This window comes from Oryctolagus cuniculus, chromosome 13, assembly GCF_051225735.1.
Source record: "Oryctolagus cuniculus isolate XC-2025 breed Fujian yellow rabbit chromosome 13, ASM5122573v1, whole genome shotgun sequence".
Taxonomy (NCBI): Eukaryota; Metazoa; Chordata; class Mammalia; order Lagomorpha; family Leporidae; genus Oryctolagus; species Oryctolagus cuniculus.
In genome coordinates, this window is record NC_142879.1 from 1,788,697 (window position 1) to 1,810,842 (window position 22,146).

The 22,146-nt window shown below is 57.7% G+C and overlaps 1 protein-coding gene across 9 annotated transcripts in view; it reads right to left on the reverse strand.

The window, feature by feature from the left end:
* COLGALT2 (collagen beta(1-O)galactosyltransferase 2) overlaps positions 1 to 13,696 on the reverse strand; it is an 81,907-nt gene extending 68,211 nt beyond the window's left edge. For 5 of the 9 annotated variants that reach the window (XR_016219431.1, XM_089311977.1, XM_089311979.1 and 2 more), the window contains exon 1: positions 13,179 to 13,654. Coding sequence is in view for 5 of the 9 variants with exons in the window: in XM_089311977.1 (XP_089168103.1) it covers positions 13,179 to 13,438 (260 nt within the window). In the remaining 4 variants the exon portion in view is untranslated. Of the gene's footprint in view, positions 1 to 13,178 lie in introns of all 9 variants that reach the window. The other 4 variants (XR_016219433.1, XR_016219434.1, XR_016219432.1 and 1 more) reach the window with 3 other exon arrangements.
* Positions 13,697 to 22,146: the final 8,450 nt, after the last annotated feature.

Genomic DNA, 22,146 nt, shown 5'->3' on the forward strand with positions numbered 1-22,146 from the left:
ACAGAGGCAATTCTCCCCCGAAAGTGACTTCGCTGGCCAGCAGGACTGCAGGGGTCTGTGGAAGACCAGGCGGCATCCAGGCACCAGGGCGAAGTGAGCTGCAGGGTGGTGCGGGGGGCAGGTTCCCCGAGTCTCCCCAGGGATCAAAGGTCAAGGGAGGGACGGACACTTTTTTAAGCTGTTGGGACCAGGCACAGCCTGTCTGGGTTTTTGTATGTCACAATCATTTTTTAAGAGGCGAAATTATTTCAGATAAGACAGCCAGGTTTCCACTACGCCCACTAAAACCAAGAAGTACCACAATCCATCAACAAACTCACCAAGGCCCACCTAGAAAAATACCGCTTTGAAACACAGAAAGCAGAGCTGGCCGCCCGAGGACGGGGCTGCCCCGTGATGTTACTCAGCCGCGTGGGCAACACGGGCTGTGCCCCAGGGGACCAGAGAGGGATCCTGGGCGGGAAGCGGCCCCAAGGCAGTGGCAAGGCCACGCGGGTCGGGGGATGCAACCCCGGGTCACGGCTGCTCCGTCCCATCAGCCCACTGCACCGCGTTTCCTAAGTCAGGGCACGTCTGGCTGCCGTGCCTGGCCCCCGTGTCGCCAAGACAGCAGACACAGGACAGCCGGGGCTGGGCCTGGGAAGCCAGGCAGCTGGCTTGCAGCTGGAGGCCGTCGGCTGCGCAGCCAAGATCCGAGCAGACCGAGGAGGCAGCCAAGGGCAGCACTCCCTCCCGCCGGCGCGGCCAGAGGAACTGCAGCTCCGAGGAGGAGCCGGCTCCCGAGCCTGAGCCCCCGGGCGTGAGTCAAGGAGCTGCCCACTCTGCAAAACAAAACCTGCACCTTCCTGGATTTTACTTCTCTGCAGCACAGAGGAGGGGACGTCAGAAAGCCTGTAGACAAGTGGAGTTAAAAGATAAACTCAGGCCGGCGCCGTGGCTCCATAGGCTAATCCTCCGCCTTGCGGCGCCGGCACACCGGGTTCTAGTCCCGGTCCGGGCACCAGATTCTGTCCTGGTTGCCCCTCTTCCAGGCCAGCTCTCTACTGTGGGCAGGGAGTGCAGTGGAGGATGGCCCAAGTGCTTGGGCCCTGCACCCCATGGGAGACCAGGAGAAGCACCTGGCTCCTGCCTTTGGATCAGCGCGGTGCGCCGGCCGCAGAGGCCATTGGAGGGTGAAGAGCAAAGGAAGACGTTTCTCTCTGTCTCTCTCTCTCTCACTGTCCACTCTGCCTGTCAAAAAAAAAAAAAAAAAAAAAAAAAGATAAACTCATGGTGCCAGCGCTGTGGGGTTAACGCCCTGGCCTGAAGTGCCGGCATCCCATATGGGCGCCAGTTCTAGTCCTGGCTGCTCCTCTTCCCATCCAGCTCTCTGCTATGTCCTGGAATAGCAGTAGTAGATGGCCCAAGTCCTTGGGCCCCTGCACCCGTGCACCCTTGTGGGAGACCCGGAAGAAGCTCCTGGCTCCTGGCTTCAGGTTGGTGCAGCTCCGGCCATTGCAGCCAGTTGGGGAGTGAACCAGCAGAGGGAAGACCTCTCTCTCTCTCTCTCTCTCTCTCTCACTCTGCCTCTCCTCTCTCTGTCTAACTCTGACTTTCAAATAAATAAATAAATCTTTTTTTAAAAAAAAGATAAACTCATGTGGGTGCAAACCTTTCTACAATCCACACAGTTTTCTCATAGTGCACATTTTCCCATGAACCCTTGGGACCCCCCCTTGTAAATTCAGAATCAGGAGACGCAGCCGCCACCCCTGCCGGCTCCTGCCTGGGCCCCCGAACCTCAGCTGCAGACCAAACCTCTGCACCCTGTGAGGTGAGGACCCCCTGCAGGGGGAGCCGCCCGGGGATGGCGGCGCTGCAGGTGACGGCCCGGCCCTGGTGCACTGCGAGGACGCGCCCCACACAGCTGCGTCACACACACCCGCCCCACAGCCTGGCCCACAGCCCCTGTAGAAGGTGGACACACACGCGGCTTCCCAGCACAGTGGCCGACGTCACACAACGTCTCTGCCTTGGCCAGAGAAAGGGGAGGGGGAGACGAGCGCAGGGGCGTGGCCGTGCGCACTCAGGAGGAGGCACGCGTGCCCCTCGCACTCGTGCCCACACGCCCCACCCCACGTCCACAGCCCCTGCTTCCCACGCGTCAGGTCTGCAAGTGTCCCTGCTGGCCGGACTCTGAACGCCTCTTCTCATCGTGGTCCTGCCTGTAGCCCCCGGAAGATGGCGTTCCTGTCCCTGTGGGAAGGCAAACCTCCAAAGCTTTCTGCCCATGAGAGTCACCGTTCTCCCCCAGACCCGGGGCTTGAGAGCTGGGTAAGGCAGCATGACCACGGCCCAGCCCGAGTGGGAGCGGGAGCCGGCTCCAGGCACGACTCCGGCCCCACGGCCGTGAAGGGAGGAGCTTCGTTTTTCATGGATTGTTCCTCGCGCTGCGGCTACCGCAGTCCTGCGGGACCATGTCATGGTGGAGCAGTGCGCGGCTCGGATGATGCCCGTGAGCGCACTGGGAGAAGCCTACTGTCACGGGGGCTGGCGTGCCCGGGGCCAGTGTGCTGGGCGCCTTCCAGCCTTGCCTGTGAGCTGAGACAAAACCTGGGTTCTGTCCTCCCAACACACGATTCTCCTGCAGCGTGGAGAGCGAGGCACGGCCCGAGGGTGCACGGGCGGCTGGGCCGACGTGACCTGTTATCAAATCAGGCCCATGTGTGCCAGGACACAGCTGTCCGTGCACAGAGGACCGAATGCAACAGCTTCCTGTATCTGGTGAGATGCCCAGAGAACCGGGGGGTGGCCTCACCACGCTGGCCGCAGCGGCAGAGCCGGAGGGCCTGGGGTGTCCATGCTTCCCAGGAGACCCCCGGATCTGCCCCTCGCCAGGCAGGGGGTTCGGCCAGCGTCCGAGAGTTACTGTCCCTTCCTCTTAGGACAAACGCCAGCAGCTCCCTTAGTTTGGGCTGCTGGGACTCGGGCCATCACCACAGAAGACGTGGCTAAAGCTAATCGCAACCTCTCGGTCTGAGAGCACAGAAGGCTGGCCCAGCCGTGGGGCAGGCAGTCACCTGCTGGCACCGCCGCCATCTCGTGCCCAGGAGGCGTGTGCCCCGCCTGTGCGATGCCCACGGGAAGCTCTGAAGCCGTGCCCAGGCCGCAGCACAAAGGCGGCCCTGTTTACTCCAATCTGGGAACAGAAGTTGGGACACCGCAGAGCCATTAAAACAGCATCAGAAATTCCAGCCCCGCACCGGAGTGTAACAGGAAACCACAGCACAGGGCTGGCCTCGCGCCCAAGCCCACGGCAGGAAGGGCCCTGGGCTCCCCGGGCCCGGCTGGAGGCACGGGGACGTGGCGGCACCCGCGGCCCATGTGAGGAAGCCGGGACAGAGCCGCCCCTGCAGCCACACCCCAGCCCTCCGAGGGGCCACTGCACGTGCCCACAACACTGCCCTCACGGAGCCACCCTTGGCAGTGGGGCCACCCCGAGCACCCCCCTCCCAAATGACAACACTCAGGGACCCCTCTGGGGAGAGCCTGTAGCAGAACAGATTCTTAATTTTTTTTTAATTTGACAGGTAGAGTTACAGACAGTGAGAGAGAGACAGACAGAAAGGTCTTCCTTCCCTTGGTTCACCCCGCAATGGCCGCCATGGCTGGTGCGCTGCGCTGATCCGAAGGCAGGAGCCAGGTGCTTCTCCTGGTCTCCCATGGGGTGCAGGGCCCAAGCACTTGGGCCATCCTCCACTGCCTTCCCGGGCCACAGCAGAGAGCTGGACTGGAACTGGCGCCCATATGGGATGCCGGCGCTGCAGGCGGAGGATTAACCAAGTGAGCCACAGCACAGAGCCCTGTGAAACAGATTCTTAAAGGCAGCATGGACAGATGCCTGGGATAAACACAGAGGGAGGAACGACTTCTCACTCTCCATGTGGTCACCCCTTGATGGGGAGAGGGCTCAGGCCAGAGGAGACCCCAGAGACCTCCCGCCCTGCTCAGATCGGGGGAGGGCAGAGACCCCCAGAGACCTGCTCCCCGTGACCTGTGCATGGCAACTCCCAGTCCTTCCACACATCCGTGATGTCTGGGCAGCAGGACAATGGGCGAGAGGCGCCTGCCCCCGGCCCCTCCCCCTGCCGTCCCTGTCAGTCTTGGGGGACCTGCTGAGCAGTAGCCGGTGGAAAGGATTAAGAAGAAAACAGGCCGGCGCCGCGGCTCACTAGGCTAATCCTCCGCCTTGTGGTGCCGGCACACTGGGTTCTAGTCCTGGTTGGGGCACTGGATTCTGTCCCAGTTGCCCCTCTTCCAGTCCAGCTCTCTGCTGTGGCCCTGGAAGGCAGTGGAGGATGGCCCAAGTGCTTGGGCCCTGCACCTGCATGGGAGACCAGGAGAAGCACCTGGCTCCTGGCTTCAGATCAGCGCGGTGCGCCGGCCACGGCAGCCACTGGAGGGTGAACCAACGGCAAAGGAAGACCTTTCTCTCTGTCTCTCTCTCTCACTGTCCACTCTGCCTGTCAAAAAATAAAAATAAAAAAAGAAGAAAACAGACTCAGGACCTTGACCACGACTACTACGCAGCGTCTGGCAGCCCCGCCCCCCAAGGACCAGGAAAACGGGGTGCGGCTGAGAACCTGCTCGCCGTGGGCTCATAGAGCACGACCCCGTGCGGCGGCCACGAGCTCAGAACCGGCCTCGCTCAGCAGAATGGAAAGGGAGCGTCCAAAATCCTGCGTCGTGAGTCCGGAACAGGTGGGGACGCAGGCCTGGGGCGCGGCAGCGGCTCACAGCTGAGGCTGAGCGGGCGGAAGAGGCTGCTTGAACAGAGTCCCGGCCTCTCCTCCACTGATGGGGTCAGCCCCCCTCAGGCCACCCTGGGCTTTGTCCACCTAGGTGATCTCTGATGGCCAAATCAATCCCAGGGTGCACCCACGTCTCCGACCTGCTCGCTCGGACGCCCACGCGCGCCTTGCTGGAGGGAACACCAGGAAGGAACCCGAGTTTCCAGGAGACCTCCGGGCACAGCGAGACGAGGGAAGCAGAGGGGAGACCCGTAATTTTCTGGAATGTTTCAGCATCCTGGCAGCCCAGCCGTGCAGGCCAGCTGCACACAAGCCTGCGTGGCCTTGGGCGGTCTCCTGGGCTCGGGGCTTTGCCAGCGGGGGCCCGGCGGGGGGCCGCACACAGGGCTGCTGCAGCCTGTAGCCATGCCTGGAGAGCAGGAGTCCCTGGGCCCTGGCGGTCCGACCACAGTCCCCGCGGTGTGTGCAGCTCCGGTGGGATTATGGGGCTGGCAGGCGACCAGCAGCGCCGCCTGCATCAGGAGTGCGCAGCGACCCCAGGAATCCAAGCGCCACTGTAGTTCGCAGAGAAGTCTGCCCTCCCCCAGGCCCTGAGAAGCAGGGGTCCTGGCCTCCCTCTGCCCTCAGGGAGAGGCCACCCTGGCCTGTTGGGGCATTCCTCCTCGCAGCAGAGACGCCGCCGCCCTCTGCCCTCCCGGGTTCCCAGAACATCTGCCATCTCTCTCAGAAAAAGTAGGGGGCCGGAGAGAACCGACTCCTGCCCAAGACATAGCCAGCGCGGGCGCGGGAGCACGGGGCCTCCTGGAACACAGCCCCCTGCGGTGCTGGCAAGGAGCCCGAGGAGCCGCTGCCGCCGCGCCCGCCCCAGGCCGTGCTCACGGGCGCACAGCCCAGGGCCGTTGTTTGAGGGCTCCGGTCTGGATAGCAGTGGGCTGCCCACATTCCCTACAGCCGCGCTACGGTGTTTCAATCAACAGGAACACACAGCTGCCCCGACCCGAGGAACGGAGAGCCGAGGGGAAGGTAACCCAGCCGGGTCCTCTCGCCACGCCGTCACCGCTGGCACCTTGCCAACCGGCCGGCTCTAACGAGCTTTCTGCTGGGGCCCCGGGGCACAGCGCTAACTGTGCGAGCCGGCTGCCTGCACAAGGCCGGGGCAGCGGCTGACACAGCCGCAGGAGCTGGTTAAAGCCGTGACTCGTTGGTGAAAGTTTCCAAGCCATACGTTCACGATCCGCAGAGCTCCATGCACTTTCCGCAGATTACACTTCGTCAAAGCTTTTTGGTTGTTTGTTTTGCTTTGTTTTGCTTTTAATGGGCTGAGGGCCAGCGAGCCAAGGACAAGAGAAGGGGGCGGGCACTTCCAGAGAGGCCTCAAGTGAGGCTGCCCTCCGCTGTGCCGCCCGGGCGCGGGCGCAGGTGGCTGGCAGCGTTTGCAGAACAAGGCACAGGGATGTGGGGGCTTTTTGAAGACAAAGCAATACCAGGAACTCATTTCTTCCACTTCAGATTCTTAAGCCGCGCACAGCGCAGTACACGTAGCTTGACTTTCTTCGCGGTGCTACGAAATCAGCAAAGAATCCCCGTGCGCTTAGCAGTAACAGGAAGGGTTGAGATTACATGTGAGGGTGCCTCAGAAAGTTCCCAGAAGATGTGTAGCATTTAAAAACTATGCGTGGAATTCAGCGTGGTTCTGCACCGGAACAAGCTTCTCGGAGCAGGTGTTCAGAGGTGCTGGCGCCGGGAGCGCCTTGGTCCACCCCAGCTCCGGCTCGGGAGTCAGGGCTGACGGAGCAAGGCTTCCCGCCACTCCCCTGGGGGACCGGGACAAGGACTGGGACCGCTGAGGAGTGAAGGCGTGGAGGGGCCTCTCTGGGAGGTGGGTTTTAGGATGTCCCGCTGGTGCGGAGCAGCCACGCACAACGCACGCATCTGAGCTGGGCTGGAACGGATTGAAGTGATGCGTGGGAGGCCTGCGAGAACCCGTGACCTCGGGTCTCCGGCAGGCAGCGTGGAGGGACGGTTTGCACGCTCTTGTTCTCCCACTCCCCTGCTCCACGTTTTACGATGAGGGCGTAACATTTTTCAATTTAAGAAGCAAAAAGTCCGCAAGGGAAATCCCTACAATAATTAAGCTACTATTAAATAAATCTACTATTAAATAGAGGGCCCTGAGGGGGTTGAATTTGTTTAAATCAACAACTTCCGAGCCATTTTAACCACGTCAGGGTGCACGAGTGGGAAAGTCGCCTGCTTGGAATAAAAACTGAGGACGCGCAGCATTTGCACGCTGTAACTTCGGGGGGGGGGGGTTGAGCCACGACGCGAACCCTGGGGAAGGGTCTCACGCCCTGCTTTCTCCAGGTTGTGCTACAGGAGGAAAGGTGCAGGGAGAGCCTTCTGACGGCCCACCGCAGCCCCTCTCAGCCCGATTATGGGCCTCGTCTTCCGCGCCGCGCAGCCACGCTGCCTGTGCGCGGCCAAGTGTTGGGAAAGGGGCGGAGCCACAAGCAGCAGCCCTCCCGGCCACAAAGCGCCCATTGTTCACCCCCACATCACAGAGGCAGACGAGCAGGGCCACCGCCAGAGGCCGAATCCTCGGGCCGAGGAGCTGAGGGCAAGTCTGTGAAAGCCAGTCTGCCTGGAATAGCAGACGCACTCCCCCAGCCAGGCAGAAACCTGTGGTGAACGACCAACTTCAAAACAGCACCCAGGATTCACAGCCTAGAAATCAGCCAACTCGTTCCAACACTTGCTGTGTCATTTACTGGGCAAAGAAAAATCCATTAGCTGCCCATTGCTTTAGGTTCCCTATCCATGGGTCTCCATAAACCAGAACGGGGACAACGCAGGGACCCACCCTGCGTGTGTGTTTACTGACTTACCTATTTTATTTGAGAGACAGACACAGAAGGAGATCTTCCACTCAATACCACCTAAATACCTGCATTAGCTGGAACCGGGCAGCTCAGAGCAGGAGCTGCAAACCCAACCAGATCTTGACCAGGACTTGACCATCATCAGCTTCTGCTTCCCCAGGAGTGCGGCGGCAGGAGGCCGGGGACAGCGGCAGAGCCAAGACACACACCCACACCTTCTATACGGGATATGGTGTCCCAACCTCTGTGCCACACGCCTGCTGGGTCACCCATAGGAAACGCACGATGCTGAGATCCAGCTGTGTTTGCAGTGACAGGGTGGGGGAGGACGGCTGGTTTCCCAATCACTGGGAAGAAAGCTGAGCTTCAGAGACAACAAATCCACGACCACTGGCTTGAGAGGATGGAAACCGACCCTCCGCTGCCCCACACGAACCCCAGACGAGCTGCCCCGCTCCGGACAGTGCTGCTGGAAGCATCTGCCGCCGACGGCAGCCCAGGAGCTCCGGCGCCGGGTCGCCGTGAGCCCAGCGCAGCTGCCGGCTCCTCTCTGCTTCAGTGCCGCAGCCCCGACCAGCCGACCGGGACGGTGCAGGGGAACACTCGCACTCGCAGCCTCCTCACTCACTCGGCAGCGCGCCCCTCCCGTCAAGTGGCAGGAGCGAAGCCCAGGACGGGCCACCTGCACTCGGCTGCAACACTGGCCGCGGGTCACGGCGTGGCTGCACCACGCTGCAGCCTGGGGAGCTCAGGCAGGCTGTCCACACCTCCTTCCCTCCCTCTCCAGGACGCAAGGGCCCCTGCCCAGGCGTGGCCCGTCGTCACACCCAGCGTTTAGAACCCGGTCCCCGTAAGCGGCACTCAGCGCGGTGCTGACAAGAAAGAGAACGAAGCGGGGCTCCTTCTGACCATTTTGCAACCTTCATCTTGAAAGAGAAAGGAAAGGGGACGGGGCCAAGGGCAAAGGCAGCCTCCACACTGGGGGCGTGCATGGCCGGGGCGGCGTCTGTGCGGCTGGGACACAGACCCGAGGCTGGGGGCTGAAACCCGAGGTTGAGGGGCCCGCGTCTGACCAGGGCCTTGTGCTCACCCACGACTGAAGGGCAGGAGGGCACGAGCCGGGCGGTGAGAAGCAGTGGGTGTGGGGAGGGGGTGCCCCCAGCCTGCCCTCAGCAGCCCGCTGCCTCCATCAGGACCCTGCTTCCACAGCACTGGCTTAACGGTGGTGTTAACAATGGCGTTAACGCTGGCGTTAGAGACGGCGTTACTCCTGGTGTTGATGATGGCGTTGATACTGGTGTTATTAATGGAGTTAATACTGGTGTTATTAATGGGGTTATACTGGTGTTAATCCTGGTGTTATTAATGGCATTAATGCTGGTGTGGATAATGGCGTTGATACTGGTGTTAATACTGGTGTTAATCCTGGTGTGGATAATGGCGTTGATATTGGTGTGGATAATGGCGTTGATACTGGTGTTAATAATGGTGTTAATACTGGTGTTATTAATGGAGTTAATACTGGTGTGGATAATGGCGTTGATACTGGCGTTAATGGCATTAATACTGATGTTAATGCTGGTGTTGATAATGGCATTAACACTGGCATTAGTGTTGGTGTTAGTAATGGTGTTGATACTGGTGTTGATACTGGAGTTAATACTGGTGTTAATGGCGTTAATGCTGGTGTTAATAATGGCTAATGCTGGTGTTAATGCCGGTGTTAATGGCATTAATACTGGTGTTGATGGCGTTAATGCTGGTGTTAATAATGGTTAATGCTGGTGTTAATGCTGGTGTTAATGGCGTTAATGCTGGTGTTAATGGCGTTAATGCTGGTGTTAATGGCATTAATACTGGTGTTGATGGCGTTAATGCTGGTGTTAATGGCGTTAATGCTGGTGTTAATGGCTAATGCTGGTGTTAATGCCGGTGTTAATGGCATTAATACTGGTGTTGATGGCATTAATGCTGGTGTTAATGGCGTTAATACTGGTGTTAATACTAGTTAATCCGCGCAGGACAGAGTCCTCAGTACCCAGTCACCCCTTCCAGGTCCTGCGTCTCGGCCTACGGCACTGAAGACCTTGCGACACAGGGCCTTGGGGATGCGCAGTCAAAGTGTGGCGGTTACGTGAGACACGGCGGTGCTCTGGTCTCACTCAGCCGTTACAGTGGCCGAGGGAGATGAGGAAGCTGCGTCCGAGCTCGGGCTTCCTGGCGCGGGCCCGGGGCCCCCAGGAGATCTGTGTCCTGGGCACACCCCTCTCTCAGTGCTAACCCACCAGGCTAGGAATCAGGACGGGTGGGCAGCGGGCGGAGAGCAGACCGATGCTGAGAAGGGGACTCACGGGCCCGGAGCTGACGCTGCTGCCCACGGGGAGGGCGCCGAGATCGGAGCCACCGACCCTGGCCTCCCTCTCGCCGCTGGTGCTGACCCTCCAGGACCCGTGGCTCGGAACGCTCTATAGATGTACTTATAACAGCGCATAGTTCAACAGCCACCAAGACGCCACTGGCCAGGCGTGAGAAGGGGACACACTGGCGCGGTCCCGGACAACGCAGAGACAAAGCTGTGCTGAGTCGCAGCTCGCGCCGTCCCTGCCACCCGGCTCCTCTCTCTGCTGAGGAGTCCAGAAGGCACCTCCCCTTACAGAACCACCACCCGAGGTGCCCAGGAGGCTCTGTCATGACACGGCAGTGACCGCCTGGGGCTCGGCACGGACTCTGGACCCCCACAGTCTCCCCACAAGCAGCAGCAGGCTCCAAGTGACCAGCTGAAGGCCTCCCGGGGCCCCTGGGCTCCTCTGTGCAGGCTCTGTTTGTCCTGCCATGGGACGTGGCCCTGCTTCCCTAATCACACGTTGGGAAGGGGCTGAGGTCAGCCTTCCCTCAGATGCTGAGGCCACCATCCCTGGCGCCACTAACTTACAGGGAAACCCAGGAAGCCTAGGCAACAAGCCATGGCACCATCACACGCCCCAGTGCCTGGCGGGACCTTGGTCTTGGCACAGACGGAGCCTCATGAACTCCGCTCCCGCTCTATCTGGAGCAGGGAACGGATTCCTGGGTTGCTCATCACAGTCATGAAACTTGCGGACAACAATTCACTTGGTGGGTTTGGAGAGCAGACAGGCAAATGGGACAGGAGCCTGCATCTCTAGAATATAAACACTCCCTATCTGATCCAATCTGAGTAAACTTGATGCTGCCTGGGACAACTGTGTCCACTTGCCCGATGGCTCTCACTGTGCCAATCAGAGCAGGTGCCGAGCCCCAGGTGAGGAACCGCAGCCCGTCCCAGGAAGCCTGTGGTGGGCGGGCCAGACCCTCCATGGCCCCTGACCCGGGGAGGCAGACTCATCAGACGCCCGGAGCACCTGGCGGAGGTAGACAGGTGTGTGAGAAGAGTGGCTATGCGTCTGCATCCCTGAGAGAGGGCTCGGCGGAGGCGGCACCCCAGACAGACTCCCCGCCACCAGCCAGTTTTGACACGGGCGGTGCTGGGCTCGCAGAGTGGACACCAGTGGACCTCACAGAATACGGAATAGATTCTGGGGACCAGAAACAAGTGGTGGGCAGAAGCCCTTCTGGCTGTCCCGTCCCAAACTCCCCAGGGCCAGTCTGGAAGTCAGGGCTTTCAGGGGCCTGGGGACAGCACAGGGGCCTGGCACTCAGCCACTGGCTCTGCCACCTGCTTCCATCCCCGGAGGGAACGCTGGTGCCTGCCCCAGCACCTCTTCTGCCTGGCTGCTCCCTCTGTCTGGAACCTTCTTTCCTCCCCAGGTTTTAGGTGATTGCTATACCTCCTTCCAAACTCAGTTCCTGTTAACGTCAGCCCTGTGGGGTCCTTCGTGGCCCCACAGTTCTGCAGGCTGTTCCGATTGCCCTCGCCGTCCAAGGAGGAGCCACACGCGTGTGTCAGGAGCCACACCTTACTCTGGTTACTGTAACCCTGCACGGATCTCAGAACATGGCCCCTGGGAGCAGGCGTGGACACTGTCTCTGTCGCTCAGGTCGCCTGTCCATGAGTGGGTTTAACAAACAGTGCACTCCTGACGGGATCCTTACGAAGCCTAAACCAGAAGAGACATGGGCTCTTAAGTGAGTGTTTATGGGGCTAACAAACAGGTGTGCATGACCTCCTGAAGGTCACTGGGGCACGGTGTCGTCTTCTGTGAGATGGAAGCGGGCTGACTGCTCTGGGGGCTGGCAGTGAGGCCCCGCGGAAGTACCGGGGTTGATGACGGTATTTGCACGCCATGAAGGATGAGCAGAACCTCACTCATGTGCGCGACTTAGCGGATCACACAGGTGTCAGAATCCAGACTTCCCGAGGGAGTCTCCGCGCCAAGGCAGGGGCCAGGCCTTCCCCAGGAGGTCTCCTCCGCCTTCCACGGGGCCATGACGGCCGAGGGTGGGGACCCCAGCCCAGCTGGGAGCAGAGCTGGGCCAGAGATCCCAGCACAGTGCAGGCGAAGGGAGGCATTTTTGAGGTCGATTCAACCCATGCCCCAGAGCCCACACAACCGGCCTCAGGCCGCAGGTCCTGGCGGCATTCTGTGGCTGCGTGGCCAGCTCGGCCCACTGCACCTCCCGCCCCTGCCACTCTGGGGCTTGGAAGGGCTGTCTGGGCTCCCCCTGCACAGACGAGGACCTCAGAGCCTCCCCGGAGCCTCAGCTGAACCTGAACGGGGCAACCGCAGGGGCGTTCGGAGCTGCACAGCCCCCGCGAAGCAGCTGCGAGAACCCGGGTTTGGGGACTTTCCTTCCGGCTGCAAGTGCTTAGGAACCTTCCTGCCTTGTTTAAGACCGGAATGTGCCGCTCCCCCTGCCCGCACAGGCCTCCCCGGGGGCGCCCGCCTCGTCGCCGCCCCTCCCCGCGCCTGTGCCCTGCAGGGTCTCTGGCCAGCTGTGGTCAGAGTGTGTGCAGTCTGAGCACGCACCCCCAGTCCAAGTGAGACAGAAGCTGCCTCACAGGGACCCAGGCCACTCGTCCCCAGGGACTAGGGGTTCCCTGTGCACGTGTCCCTCCTGGGGCTCCCCAGGCCTCGGAGCGAGCCTGGACACCTATGTTGACCAAAGATGCGCGCCACAGGTGGGGCACTCACGGCCCTGGGCCCTCCCCCGGTGTGGGGACACAGGGTCTGTTCCCGGAGGACAGGGCGCGACTGTGGCGCCCCAGGACGCAGACCCCGGGGCCCACCGGCGGTGCGGTGCAGTTGTGGGAGGGGGACACGGCCCTGTGGCACGTCCTGGCCCACGGGGAGAACCAGGGGCTGCGGCTCCAGCCTCGGAGGCGGGTGCAGGAGCCGGACTGGGAGTCCGAGCGCCGCGCTCTCCACGGCCCCTGCCGCAGTCCGGCTCCACGCGTCGCGTCTGGAGGACCCAGGCTCTCGCCGGCGGGCCAGGGGCGGCGGTGGGGACAGGGGCAGCCCTGCAGCCAGAGGAGGTGGGGGCAGGGAACCCCGCGGGGAACCCCCAGCGCCGCGAGGCGCGGTGCGCTCACCACACGGCCATCCGGCTCTTGGGGTAGTCCAGCCGCTCCAGGCAGCCCAGGAAGGTGGGCAGCGCGCGCGCCGCGTTGCGGGCGAGGATGGCCACGAGCACCGTGGGTCTCTGCAGCGGCGACTCGGGGAACGGCCCCGAGCCCTCGTCGTCGTCCTCCGGGTCTGGCTCAGCGGTGAAGCGCGCGCGGCAGCCGCCGCGGAGCAGGGCCGAGGTCAGGAGCAGCAGCGAGCAGGCGAGGGCGGCGGGGCGCGCGGCCATGATCGGCGCGGAGGCGGCTCCGGCAGCGAGGGGCTGCGCGCTGGTCCCTACTGCGTCCGGGCTGCGCCTGGGTCCCCGCTGCGTGCCGGCTGCACCCGCGGCTCCCACGACGCTGCCGCGGGCTCTCCGCGCGCCTGGGGCTCGCAGGCAGTGGCGCCCGGGCTGCGGTCCAGACTCTGCTCGCACTGCCCAGGGCTGCGGCTCCCGCCGAGCTGTGAGGTGTGGCCGCGCCGGCCAATGGGCGTGTGCAGGCGCGCGTGTGTACACAGCGCTACAACCCGAGAAAATTTATTCTGCTTCGCAGACCGCAGTCTGAAGTCCTGCGCCGTGATGCAATGTGCCCGGGTTTGCATAATGCACCTATTGACGGCGAGAGGGGATGGAAAGTCACCGTCCCGGCCACCTGGGAGGGCTGCGTTTCCCCTGCACTCAGCCTCCCCCCACCCCCAAGTTCACTCCCGGCCGCCGAGACACCGCCGACACCACGTTCCAGGGCGTGCAGGACTTTCCAGCCCGGTGGCTCCTTGCGGGGCTGGGGGCAGTCTCGGTGTGCCCGGCTGTCCCGCGGGACGGCCGGTGAGCCAGGTGCCCTGAGATGGTGTTCTCGCTCCGCTAACAAAGCTGGCAGAGGAACGAGACAGGAAAGCTCACAGCGCTGCAGGCGAGGAGGGGGGTGAGCAAGAAGGGGCAGGAGAAGCCGAGGCACCCGTAGGACACTCTGGCAACAGCGTGGACACAGAGTGACCCGGGACAGGACGTGGGGCCTCGACCTTTGCTCCAGGAGGCGCCGCGGCCAGCCCCAACTGGCTGTGACTCTGCCCGGCTGTCCTTGTCGCCAGCTGTTGACGACGTGGCTGCTCTCCCTCCGCCACCACCCCTTAGATGACCTTAGATGACCGTCCCCTCCGTGCCCCTCTGAGCAGCACCCCTGCCAGGCTCCCCTTGCCTGCGATGGCTGCTCACGCCACGTGGTTTGTCGCCATCCTTTGTCTCCCTCCACAGAAGCTGCACCTGGCCCCGCTCCATGTGCTCCTGTCTCAAGTGAAACCCCAGCCACTCCTTTTACACCTTTGTCTGCTTCTAGCAGGGGGAGGGCTCCCCACCCCACTCCCACCAGGGCAACGTGGCCCGGCCTCTCCACGGAGGCAGTTCTGGCAAAGACCCCTCTGAACGGGTGAGCCCAGCACACTCTGCAGTTCTCCTCTTCCCCGGGCTGGCGCACGCCTCCTCTGGGCCTGAGCTGGTGACTTCATCCTCCAGGCCGGCTCCTGCCCCCGTTCTCTGATAGTCAGACTTTCACTTCCGAGGGCCTGTCTCCTTCCCCTGTGCACTGCTCCAGGTCCCGCCTTGCAGAGGAGGCTGCGTTAACCGTGTTAGCGGGAGCACAGCAGAGCCGTGCTGGCCACGTCTGCAGGGGTGTGGGGGTGGCGTCATTAGCAGGGTTTTGTGGAGATGATCTTCCTCCTGGCTCTGTGCCCCACCCATCTCTCTCGAATAAGATCCCCGTTCTTGGTTTACTATTTGTCATTTTCTCAGGGAGTTAACGTTAGGAGACCGGAACCGATGTGATCACTGTTGGCTTGGGGGCCCTGGGGCCCCTTCTCGTCCTGACTCTTGATCTTCTAGCGAGTCCTGTGTCAGTCACTCTCCTAAAATTGTTCAGAATTGGCCTGTGATGGTTGTTATGTGTGCCAGCTTGGTTAGCCAGGAGCCCAGTAGATGGGTCAAACCAGTCGCGATGTTGCTGTGAGGAATTTTTTGGCTGTGCTTAGCATTTAAATCCGTAAAGCAGATTGTCCTTCATAACCTGGGCCTTGTCCAGTCCACTGAAGGCCTCCTGAGGAGGACGGAATTCCGCCAGACCCCAGGTCCAGCTCTGCTCTGGCCTCCAGCCTGCAGATGTGGAGCTGTCCAGTGCCCCAGTTCCTTAAACATGTCTGTGATCTGTCTACCGAATCAGCATATCCAACATCCCGTTGGCACTTTCTCTCGGGAGAATCTGTGGGGAGCAACTCGGACTAGACTAAGTTACTGGAATTAAGACTTATTCTATGCATCTGCTCTCCCACAATATGGCGCTGGGAGAGGAGGCAACAGCTTCTACCCAGCTGCCTCTCACCAACTTGACAAGCTGCAGGAGCTGCTCCTGATTGGAGGAGAGCAGCGTACTCGGCGTGTGGGTAGCAGAGTTGGGATTGGCGGAAGAGGACTATAAAGGAGGAGAGAGACGACATGCACCAGGAACATCTAAGGGGAACATCTAAGGGGGACACCTGTGCAGCCCCTGAGAGAGCCGGCCGGCGGTGTGCCGCTCCCCCGCGGAAGTGGGGAATGTGGCAGGGGGAACCGCCCTTCCACGGAGGTGGAAGGGACGGTAGCCAACCCGGGAAGGACCAGCAGACAACCCGGGAAGGACCAGCAGCCAACCCGGGAAGAACCAGCAGCAAACCCGGGAAGGGCCGAGCAGATGAAAGAACAGCGCAGGGTCCTGTGTCGTTCCTCCACGAAGACGGGGAGCGACATTGAAAGAGGCGGCTGTGAGCCACCATAAAAATAGCCTCTTAGAAATAAAATAATAAGACTCCTGAGACAAACTGTTCCAGAGACGGCCTTGGAAAATGGGGAGTAAACCGGTTCACAGAGAAAGCAGTCAGCTACTGACCAGAGATACGCAGAACACCTGCCTTATAGATAAAACCCCCTTCCTTCCTCTTGCTCAAGGTTAACTAAGAAAGTTACAAGGCATGTAGCAACCTACTCCTGTCTTCTAGAAACCCCCTCCCCTAATGTATCCCTTTGACCTAGTACTTTTCCACCGACATTAGCACTTCAGACTGCCATAAAAGGCCCGCTACTGAAAATTATCCAATGAACTTATGCCAGTCTTTAATATGTTAATTCTGTGGTTTTGCCTTATAAAAGCTGTAGAAGATAGCTGCTCGGGGCTCCTCTCACTTGCTTGCTGTTTGCAGCAGTAGGGGGCCCATTTGCGCAAATGAAATAAAAAAATTTACCTCCTGCTCTATTGCATCGTCTGGTCTGGAGTCTGTGTTTCTGGGGTCGTCACAAGAGGACACCGCTTTTGGGGTCCTACAACATAATGGTGCCGTGACTCGGATAGGAAACTTAGGAGGGAAGAAGCGGGAAGAAATGGGAAAATACCGGAGAGAGAGACTAGCAAACAGCCTAGGGAAAAGCCGGACGAAAAAGGTGCCAGAAGAAGCTATTGAAAGCCTAGGCATAGACTCGGATACGGACTGTGGGAAAGAAGTTAGGATTTAAAGTGAAAGCAAGAAGAAACTTAGACTCAGATACGGACTGCAGGTTGAAAGTGAAAGTGAAACCTATAAGAAACTTAGACTTGGATACGGACTATGGGGAGAGGCCAGGAGAAATGAGGGAGGAATATTGTTGGAAGAAAACTTAGGGAAACATACCGGGTAGAGAAAAATGTTAGGGAGGATGAAGCCGCGAGTGCAAGCCAAGGCGGAAACGTAAGCCACCTTGGAATTCTTCAAGTCACCCCGGGGAGCAAGAGGCGAAGATCTGGAACCAGACGCAGAGACGTGGGCCGCCAGGTTGGAATTCACCAGGTTAGTCCGGGGAACTTGGATTGAATGCTAGTGGCGGAGACGTAAGCTACACTGTGTGACTCGTGGAAGCCGCCGTGTGCAGAGAGAGCACGGGGCGTGAATAGATAGGGAACGCGGGGCTGGCGAGAGGCCCTGGTGCGGACGCGAAGGGGCGTGGAGAGCCCGCCGGCGGGGCGAGGCGCCGGGAAGCCGCGCAGAGCCGTGAAGCTGCCGCGGGGCGAGGTGCCGAGAAGCAGCCTCGGGGCGGGCGCCGGGAAGCCGCAGAGATAAGAGAAACAGAAGTTTAGAAGTAAAATGAGAGAAATAGGAATGCTGGAAGATAGAAGTAAAATGGGAGAAATAGGAATGCCCGGAGATAGAGAAATAGAGAAATAGAAAGGCCTCCCCACAACATGGCAATGAGAGAGCTTGGATTCGGTCTGCCTGATTAGTGAGGCGATGAGCACCTGCGGGCGGCTAGCAGCTTATGCACCGCAGGTCACCGAAGACAGGCACGTTATCAACACCAATAAGTCTCCCCACAATACGGCAATGAGAAGGCTTGGATTCGGTTTGCCTGATTGCCAGGGCTTGTAAGCACCTGCAGGCAGAGCAGAGCATGCGCTGCAGGGCACCGAACACAGGCATGCATCAGCGCCTAAAAACCTCCTCACAACATGACGAAGAGAGGACCCGGATTCGGTTTGCCTGATTGATAGGACTTGTAAGAACCTGTGGGCAACTCTAGCAAGCAGAGCAGAGTGTGTGCCGCAGGGCACCGAAGACAGGCGCGTATCAACGCCAAAAATAAAAAGAAAGGGGGATCTGTGGGGAGCAACTGGGAGCAACTCGGACTAGACTAAGTTACTGGAATTAAGACTTATTCTATGCATCTGCTCTCCCACAATATGGCGCTGAGAAGGGAGAAACAGCTTCTACACAGCTGCCTCCAGTTCAACCAATAAACTGTGGGACCTGCTCCTGATTGGAGGAGAGCAGCGTACTCGGCGTGTGGGTAGCAGAGTTGGGATTGGTGGAAGAGGACTATAAAGGAGGAAAGAGACGGCATGCACCAGGAACATCTAAGGGGAACACCTGTGCAGCCCCCGAGAGAGCCGGCCGGCGGTGTGCCACTCCCCCGCTGAAGTGGGGAAAGTGGCAGGGGGAACCACCCTTCCACGGAGGTGGAGGGACGGTAGCCAACCTGGGAAGAACCAGCAGCAAACCCGGGGAGGGCCGAGCAGACGAAAGAACAGCGCAGGGTCCTGTGTCGTTCCTCCACGAAGAGGGGGAGCGACATAATGGTGCCGTGACTCGGATATGAAGCCTAGGCAGGGCTTAGTGTCGTTCCTCCATGAAGAGGGGGAGCGACAGAATCTTGACCGATACATTTCCTAGATGGTTGTTTTGCCCGCGGTTTACTGATCTGAAGTGTATAATTCCATGCTTTTAGTATCTTCACGCTGCATGTGAATGTCACCACAGTCGATTTTAGTACCCGAAACCTGTGCTCATCAGGAGTCTCTCTCCATTCGCCCAGCTCTTGGGCCTCGGACACGATTGGCCAGCTTTCTCTTCCACAGAGTTGCCTATCTCAGACATTTCTCGTGAATAGAATTATAAGTGATCTTCTAATATTTTAAAGTTTCACCCATGTCATAGCATGCGTCAGTGCTTTTTAATCCTTTTCTTCTTGAACAATATTCCACTATATGGACACAAAACATTCTGTTTATACATTCATTAGCTGATGGACTTCTGGGTTGTTTCCATGTTGAGGGTATTATAAAAAGTGCTGCTATATTTGAATTTCATATAAATGAATTCATACCTTATAAATTCTTCTGTGACTAACATTTTTGATTGTGAATTTTTGAAATTCATTCAAGTTGTTGATTGAAGCTAGCCATATATAAACTGTATCCAACCCTCAATTTATCTCACAATCACCAATAGATATTGGCACTCTTTTTATTTGTTTAAAGATTTATTTATTTATTTGAAAGTCAGAGTTAGAGACAGAGAGAGAGAGAGAGAGAGAGAGAGAGAGAGAGAGAGAGTCTTCATCCTTTGTTTCGCTCCCCAATTGGCTGCAACAGCCGGAGCTCAGCCCATCCGAAGCCAGGAGATTCCTCCGGGTCTCCCACGCAGGTGCAGGGGCCCAAGCACTTGGGCCATCCTCCACCGCTTTCCCAGGCCATAGCAGAGCTGGATTGGAAGTGGAACAGCCCCTATGGGATGCTGGCACTGCAGCCGGAGGCTTTACCCGCTACGCCACAGCGCCGGCCCCTATTTTTATTTTTAAAATGTTGCTCTAGGATGCATTGCTGCGAGTAGAATTGTTGGGTCCTAGGATTTGGACCTTTTTCCTCTGCTCAGCTTTTCAGTCGCTCGTAGCTTTTTCTCTGACTGCTGAGTGGGCAGCACCACCTCTGAGCTCGGTTTTTGTTTTCTCTCAGCCAGCGTGGCACAGCCCCAGTGCGTGCTTGCTGGATACTGACGTCTTCCCCCGTTTAGTCCTGTTTTCCCCTTAAGAAGGGTTTTGTTTCCTAATCGATTTTTAGGAACTCTGTACCACCCTGTGTATCTCTTCCTTTAATTACATGCTGCGGATCCTGTCTCCAGATCCATAGCCTTTTCCTTTCTCCGTGTCCGGAATTCTTACTTGTAGTCAACTTCATCAAACTGAGTTTCATATGGCTTGTGTTCTGAGTGCTTGTCTTGGAGTAGCATTCTTTTCTATTTTGCCTTAAAGTTCAGAGGTCTCTCTGCTTCTGCCTTTTGTCAAATCCTCTCTCCTTCCCTTGCCAGCCCACACCTGCAGCGTCGCTTCTGTCCGATGTGCGTGAGTCTGTACCTCGGTCCCTATTTTGTTCCCTGGGTTAGTTCCCTGTGCCGGCCCCAACACCTACTGTCAATTCAGACGTTTGCTCATCAGAAGGGTCTTGGTGATCTTTGGCCCCTAATGCCCACATTTCAGGACCATCTTATCAAGTATTAGCAAAATCCCTATGGGGATTAGGATTGCTAGGATTTATAGCTCAGGTTGGGAGGAAATCGCCAAGTTTACAATATTGAATCTCTCCTGCTTGTCAATGTATTAATTTTGGTCTTTTCTAATAACCTTGAAAAACACTCCTAATGTTCTCCATAAAGATCCTGCTTGTCTTTATCCTAAAACATTGTTGTTTTGTTTCAAATGTAGGCAGTCCTTTAAAAATTAAATACATTAAATAATGGGGAATTTGGATTGCACTCTCAACTTTGTTGAAAAAATGTAGAGAACATAATTGAAGTTATTCCAAGTTCTTTTCCATATGATGGACATCCCCTACGTGCCCACAACATAGGAGCAGCAAAATATCAGTTTGTGTTTTACTGAAAGTATCAACAGCACATCTACACTTGAAACACAGAAAATGAAAAACTGCATGCTTTGTGTATCAGAAAAGGGAGAAGCTGTATATGAAGAATTTTACAACCACTTAATGAAAAACTGATCTGGGTCCCGCCTACATGTTTCAGTTTTGGATCACTGTCTTATGTGATCCTGCAGAAAAGCCTTTTCTTTCTTTCTTTTTTTTTTTTCTCATAACACACTAAAGATCTGCATCACAATTCAATGCCTGCTTTTCCCTCTTGAGGCTCCCTGTGCATTATCATGCCTCTGCCTGGACATTACGGATGTTTTTAAAGGCATGAAATGGGCTGGCAGGGTATCACACTGGGAAATCAGCACAGCGAGTGCTGGGTTACGTTGAGCTTAACTGAACAGAGCACCCTCAGGGGACTTCACCGATGGTCACCAACCCGCTCCTTTTTCTAGCTCCTGTGGCTCTCTAATACAGCGAACTGCAGGAGCATTCACAAGAGGGGAAACCTGCCGGCTACGAGAAGCTGAAACTCCATCCTGCATTAGACTCCACTCCAGTGCCACACAGCTGCTGTGCTCTGTCCTTAAAATACCAGGTTGTCGAAGCGCTCCCAAACCCTCGGTGTTCATGATTAGCCACTCTAAATACCAAATACGGTTTCCAGTGCTCAACACAGAAGCCAGGAGATAATCTTTGTTCTTCAACTCTTTAAGGGAACACTGGGGACTGGCGCTGTGCTGAGGGTGTTAAGCCACAGCCTGCAATGTTGGCATCCCATAGGGGAGCCGGTTAGAGGCCTGGCTACTCCACTTCTGATCAAGCTCCCTGTTAATACTCCTGGGAAGGCAACAAACGGCCCAAAGCCCTGCGCCCCTGCATCCATGTGGGACACCCAGATGGAAGATATCTCTCCCTCTCTGTAACTCTGCCTTTCAAATACATTTTTTTAAAGTGACATTAAAAGTGAGAAGTGGCTAAGATTCCTGTTTAATGTATCATGCTTTTTCCAAACAACAGAAAATCTATTGTCAAAGAACGGCACTCATCTGTCGCTTTTTGCTCATGAATCTGTCTTCATCCTCCTAGGTTCTCTACCAGCCTCCCTTTTTCTCCTTAAGTTGAAAATCTTCCCTTGCAGATGTTGTTCCTTTTTCAAATAGCACCTAATCCTATTAGATCTCTGTGCTGATTTATAAAATGTTCTCTCAGATTTGCAAGAAAATGCTCTTAATGCTTCTGTAAATACCATCACATGAGCTGACTTGGGTCTTTGGGGTCAGTGTGATTTACTCAGAATCATCTGGACTCATCTCAGTATTTCGCGCTTCGGTGGACCTACTAATTTTGGTACTATCTGCTTCTTGGGGATTAGTAGCTGCTTTGGAGAGACAGAGTTTAATGACTGCAGTCCAACGTAACACATGCCAGGGAAATTTGCAAATTGCCATGGCTTCACATTGCGTTCAGTAACAGATGTGGGTGGGCACTGTGGCACAGCGGTTCAGAACCCCTTGAACACCTGCCCCCGGATCAGGGCACCCGGCTGGAGGCCCACTCTGGCTTCCTGCCCAGTTTTCTGCTAAAGTGCACTCAGAGGCAGCATGTGACGTTCAGTTAAGTACTTGGGTCCCCGCCGCCCGTGTGGGAGAACTGGAGCTCCTGGCTGCAGCCTGGTCTGTCCCTGGATGTTGTGGGCATTTAGACAGGGAACCAGCTGACGGAAGAGCTTTCTGTTGCTCTGCCTTTCAAATAAATAAAACTT